We start from the raw sequence: 6,461 nt of genomic DNA on the forward strand, positions 1-6,461 counted from the left end.
GTTTAAGTTGAACTAATTTCTTAAAATATGTAATGTTGCTGAGAAATTAAATTTTCACACTTACCTTTAAATTATTTTCATAGCCGTAATTCCGATTGTTGGTGAGAGCAGAGTCTGAATCTTGTTTAAAGTCACTTTTAGAAAAATCACTTTGATATGTATTTGTTTTTCAGTTAACATCGCAACTAGACCTGTTTGTATCCAATACTTTTCCTTTCTCCTGCTTTTAATAAAAGGATATTTTAAGTGCTTAGCAACTGTTTAGAAGACTACATGGCTACCAGTTTATTAGTTACAAAGTCAAAGTGATATTTTGTTTAAAATGTATGTTAACTCAATCAATTTAGGCAGAATTGTAAATTATGTGGCTGTATTTGATTAAGTAGAGGGGGAATTCTGAAGAAATGTTAATTGTAGTTTGAGAAAAAAATAGGAAGACTGTTACTTTGATGAAAAATATAAGAAAAAAAATTGAATTGAATATGCCATGTTCTGGTTTAAATGAAACTTTCATAACTTTGACATGACGCCACAAAGTATAAACAACTAATGGTGCAGTAATTCCATCAAATGAGATTTCTGAGAGATGGTTAGTTTCAGCCTCCATTTCACTATTCCTCTGCAGAGTCTGTCACTGTGCCATAAACGCTGTCAGCACATTTACAGGCCTGTTAAAGAAAGCAACACACCATGCCTTACAGCTGCAGACTACTCTGATGGCGATTTGGGACTCTAAAGTTCTCTGTTCAGCCGTATAGGGTTTCACTTTGGAGCCAGACCACCTCAAGCTTCGTCTATCTTATCAGTTTCATGGAGTAGGTGGTTTCTGCAACCACTCACCCAATAGATACAGTGGTAAGATTCTCTTGAAAGGGTGTAATGATTGAGCATATTTTTTCATGACTATGAAAGGAACATTTGTATTTGTAGAATAAATTACCTTATACATGGGGTGAGCAGACGATGAGGATAAGGAAAAAGACAGAGAAAAAAGAATGACAAAATCCATTAAACATAGACGTTCAGACTAGTCTATAGAGACAGAGTGACAATGAATCTGCTTGTTATGTTTTATATGAATGAGGTTGTTTTATCCTACACCAGATTTCCAAGACCCCAAGGAAAGTGAGTGCTCAGTAATTGCTTTCACAGACTGCACCACATGAGTCAATATATCTTAAAGGGATTGTCCAAAAGTCTTCAGTTTAAGAGACGAGAGATTGATGACTATTGATGTCCGTCATGTCATTTATGAGATAAGAATAACAAGATGGTATTTTAAATGAAATACAGAGACAGGGAAAGGGAAGTTTTAGTGAAGAATTCTACCTTGCATTTGTTGTGTTTTATATGAACAAGATCTTTGATAATTTTGGGGTTTTGCTTTATTATAACCTACATACCACAGTCGTTTTTTGTTTTTTTTTACCTTTTAGTAACAATATTCTCTCATTGCAGAGTAGATTGTTCATTACGTGTGAAACATATCCACAAGATTCATCATCTTTCTACATGTATGATATAATTTGCCAAACAATAAATGAATTTTGACCACCCTTTGTCTTTTTTCTTTTGTCGCTGCCTTATTCTTCATCCCTTGGGTCACAACAGGGGAAGAAGGTAAGTATCAGTTACTCACTCATACTTTCCTTTCACTCTTTCTCTGAGTCTCTCTACTTTAATTTATCTTCTCATCTCTGTCCAGAATGTTTCATAACTTTGAGGCTTTTGTGATATGTTAATTTCTGTCTCGATGTAATAACAGTAATCTTTTGTAGAAAAACAAATCAGTTTTTATGTCATGTATTATTTTAACAAACATGAGAATGTATGCCGAACAGTCATCACATTGTGAACACCAAAATTTTTGTGGGATTTCAGCAACTGAATCTGTATCCTCAATGAAATCAGTTTTATCAAATGGATAGGGATTTTGTACCCATTAATGACGTCAGATCACAACTTATTCACATCTAATGAGTTTGAAAAAGCTGATTTAGATTATTTGAAGGAATACAAAAAAGTTTGATCAAGTCACAAAGCCTTCACAAAAAAGATGTGCCACTCAAACTGCAGTCAGTTAAAGTGCCTGTCTGTATTGTCATAGTTTCACCACATTTGAGAAGATGCATTGAGGAGAAAGTTGCTGATATCTACGCACACTTATATAGGTAGAGCCAAGGCACATAGTGGAAGCTAGGTGCAGTCAATTAGCTGCACTTATGGCTTTTCAAAATGTGGTAGAAATGTCATGAAAGGTTTATGTACTCCATGTTCAAAGATCTGGACTTGAAAATGCTTCATATGGTCTCTTTATTATAGAAATAAATAATCGCAACAAGTCTCTAAAATCTTGTTTTTGCTGTTATATATTAAATGCGTAAGCTTTACTTTAATATTCCAACAAGTATTTTATTTCACATTGATAAATTAACATAACTAAAAAATCATTTCAACTTGTTTAATTTCTCCCTATATCTTTCAACTGGTTAATGCTGGTTTTATAGTTTGTATACTGCAAAATAGTCACAAGCTTATTGCTTGAACACAGAACTGGAGCCATCTGTAAGTTTTAAAGTGGTTTCTCTTATAATGATTATTTAGAATTTTATTGCTAAACAACATTCCTTTTAATTGTGGAGTGGTAGTCTTGCAAACCAAGGATAGGCAGGGTAAATAAAAATCCATGAAAATTTGCTTTGGTAAAAAAACAGTCCATGATTTGTTGTTGAAACATGTTACAATTATTTTTCTCTTACAGAGAATCAATTAAAGCGACAAATCATTTCACCTTCTTTTGGAATGTAATGCTTTAGAAATGCTATCCCAAACTTGTTACTTGTAAGTTATTGGTTCAGTCTCTGATTCTTACGATTTTGAAGTGATGTGCTTCATTTGCCGTGACCTTGGTGTTTGCTGTGAGGAAACTTTTTTTTATATTTTTCTGTGTCACCTTTGTGACTGGAAAAATTGATTTTACCTACTCAATTCAATGAGCATGTTTGCACGTACATATCATGTGATCTTTTCATTTTGTGAATAATGAGATGGAGGTAAAAATGGTGCACTTGCCGATTGCTATTGACTACAGATGGGAGATAGACACCTACTTTGAAGGAATGCTGATAAGACATGGGAGAGCTTATTAGCCATTAAAACCCCAATGTGCTAACAGTACTCTTTCAAAGTGAAGAATGCATTGTAGTAAGATGAGCGTTGGTCAATATATATATTATATGTATAAATAATGTTACTGCCTATGAATCTAAAACAGGAACTTTTTGTTTTCAAAGCCATGGAGACTATTCAGCTGGATAGGTTTGACGAGTTTGGTTATACTTACATTGCTCCAAGGTGGGTAGGCTTTTATTATTATTACAAGTCATTTAAAAGGAACGACAGCAAAAGACAGGGGAATGTTATTTAAACTGAACAATGTTTCTTCAGGGAATACTGCAAAGAGGTGAAGGTGTCTCTCAACAACACCCAGTTTCTTCTCGACTTCAACCAGTACATTGACAGAAGTACTGCAGATGCATGTGAGTCATGCGTCTCTTTCACTGCAACTTCATTTGGCGCATTTGTAGCAGTTTTGTTAGTTTCATGCATTATTTGTTTTCAGTTTTAATTTTAAAGACAATCCCCTGAAGTTTCCGACCCCAAAGTTGCAGTTTGTTGTCATAAATGGTGCTGAACAAATTTTTGTCTAAGCATTTTATATTTATTTTATAAATATAAAATGCTTATATTTATAAGCATTTTATAAATATGCTTATAAAAACATATTTATATGCTTTTATAAGCATATAAATAGCAAATGCATGGTACGTTTTAGTGTTTATCATGGTGGAGATATCATATTTATATAGATATTATGATCTCAGAGCGGTTCTGGTATAAACAGGATGACTTCACAGTCATCAACTAGATTTCCTAGACGCACAATGCAGTCATGTTACGTGACTCACGGTTCTTGATTTGTTGCCCTCTAATGTATCTCAGCATGAATATAGTTTAGCATTATCCAGCTAATGGGTTACAGTATTGTTGATCCATTTTTACTCGAGGTCAAATCAAATACTTTGGGATTAATGTTGTTCCTATGTTTGGTATTTTGAATCTTCATTAAAAGATAGTAGCAGTATTTAAAGCAACACTTGAGGAAGCGGTGGTGGAAGCATGTAGGTATTTTAAAAGCACTGGCGCAGATGATCATTTCAAAAAGAATTTCCCTTGACATGCAGGCTGAAACTCAATCCCTTGTCATCATCTGCCTTCTAACAGCCAGTGCTTCTCAAAGTACTGTCTGATCTCTAACATATAATGGCCAGTCAGGTCACCCAGCTGGATGATTTACTGAAAAATGCTATGAAGTAATTTTTTTTCAGTATATTTAAAAAAAAAAGAAATAAGAGTTGGCTGCTACTTTTTACTGGCTATTACCTTTACATTGTGGATCACTGGTATTCATACAGTTATAAACAGATGTGGGTTTAGTGTACCAGTGGCATATGACAAGGATTCCTTATAAATGGGATATCCATTCTCCCTGCCCATATCTCTCAACGCTGCCTTTATTTCTTTTAAAATAAATCATTTCCCATGTCATGTGGTGTTGTAACATTATTAATATGTGAAATTTATCTTGTCTTTAATCCACAGGCAACGCATCTCTCGTGAAACGACTCATCCTGGATGCAGGCCTGACAGCTGAGCTGGTTAAAGTTTGGAAAGAGCAGTCAGTGTGAGTGCCAAGCATTACAGTTTTAAATGATTTAAGTCACCTAAATATGGAATCTTTGCATTGCTCAACCACTAACAGCCTTGGTTAAGTGAAAATAATATCAGCTTATATTTCATTCTATGCTACATTTATACATTCTTTCTCTGAACTTTGAGAGCTGATGCTTGTTTCATGCTCCATTTGTTGGCAAACAAAGCCAAAGTTTTTAGCTTTTTTCTCTATTATGGGTGATTTGGTCTAATCTTTCTAGTGAAACATGATGAAAGCATATAAAAAAGCATATTACACCAAGCATACTGAACTGAGCCATGGCATGCTTTTTTGAGAGGAAAACAAAGTAATTACATCAGTGTGTTGCGTTTTATTGTGTTTCCATATGTTTGAAATCATCTCTCAGGTTTCCATGTGTTTATCATTAGAACATACAAAACAAAGACCAGTGACCAGGCTTAAATGTAAATATATATCTATAGCTTCAAGAGGTTCAAAACACTTCAAAACACTTGTTTTGCTATTGACTGTGTCATTAACTTTCAGATGTAATTTTGTGCTATTTTTTCTTTTCAGAGATGGAACAGTAGCAAGGTTTGTCGCAACAGATGGAGGAATTACTAGAGTTTATCCGAGAAGGTATTTTTCCATCTTTCTTTTTTTTATTTCTGTTCAGGGTGTAATCCTCTATGCACTCATACTGGAATATCATGATACAGAAAAGCGTAAGGGATTCAGGCAGTAAGACGTCACAAAAGTCGCAGGCAATCACCACACCAGAATAGCATGTTTTTTTTCCTCTTGCCCTCTATATTGGTATTGAGTGATGCACCAAAAAATGAGTGGATTTAGCTGCTATGTAAAAACAAAAACAAAGTTATCAGTTGACCTGCCTTATGATTTTGTAGATTGTACCTCAAGTGGCAAATAATCAGATTCAAGTAATAATGACATGTGAAAGACTGAACTCGAGAATGAATGTATTACAGAATATTCTCCCAAGACAAAAACATTAAAAAGAAATGCCAAATTAAATTTGTAACATTGTGTTTTAAATGTTTTTTTTCTTTTCCAGTCAGGATCAGAAAGTTAGAACTATCATCTGAGTGCAGTAACTTGGAGACTTAACAAACTGGCACCATACAGAGAGACTTAAAGATTCTTTGTGCTTAGCCAAGTCTAATTGTAGCTCACCACAGTTTGAACAACTGCAGTTTGAAAAATATAGATTCCGGCTGCATTTGTGCTTAACGAAGCAGTGTCTCTTCTGCTTCATTGTTACTCTGACTCATCAAGGGCATCAACCCTTAAATTACTCTGAACAGCTGTTACCAGAAGGCATTTTTATTAGTGAACCATGCAGTGATTATGCAAGTTGCACTTCTCTGCACATATTAAGTTCATGTTTTAGTCAAAATTGATGTTTATCTTAAAGGGGCAGGATTATGTATTTCCAGGCATATAGTGCCAGTTTATACCGCAGTCGTGTAACTATGTTACCCTCAGATGTTTTAAAAAACTTTATATATCAAATATGATTTCAAATAAATTTGACTTTGTAATTTAACTTCCTAAAATTGGGCCTTTGTCTCTTTTTTTTAAACTCTTGTTCATTCTGAAACTCTGCCTCCAGAAAGTCATCACAACAGTTCTCCACTATTAACCCTTTAACATTGTTTTTGCCAGTGGTTCACTGGAAAATTACCCATAATACTCTCACCTAATG

The 6,461-nt window shown here is 34.4% G+C and overlaps 1 protein-coding gene across 3 annotated transcripts in view; it reads left to right on the forward strand.

Moving 5' to 3' along the window:
* LOC116707984 (voltage-dependent calcium channel subunit alpha-2/delta-1) overlaps positions 1–6,461 on the forward strand; it is a 71,054-nt gene that overhangs the window by 52,955 nt on the left and 11,638 nt on the right. For all 3 annotated transcript variants that reach the window (XM_032545708.1, XM_032545724.1, XM_032545718.1), the window contains 5 exons: positions 1,612–1,620; positions 3,294–3,354; positions 3,448–3,539; positions 4,663–4,744; positions 5,312–5,374. In XM_032545708.1, the coding sequence (XP_032401599.1) occupies positions 1,612–1,620; positions 3,294–3,354; positions 3,448–3,539; positions 4,663–4,744; positions 5,312–5,374 (307 nt within the window). The remainder of the gene's footprint in view (positions 1–1,611; positions 1,621–3,293; positions 3,355–3,447; positions 3,540–4,662; positions 4,745–5,311; positions 5,375–6,461) is intronic.

The sequence above is a fragment of the Xiphophorus hellerii genome, chromosome 2 (assembly GCF_003331165.1).
Source record: "Xiphophorus hellerii strain 12219 chromosome 2, Xiphophorus_hellerii-4.1, whole genome shotgun sequence".
Lineage (NCBI taxonomy): Eukaryota > Metazoa > Chordata > Actinopteri > Cyprinodontiformes > Poeciliidae > Xiphophorus > Xiphophorus hellerii.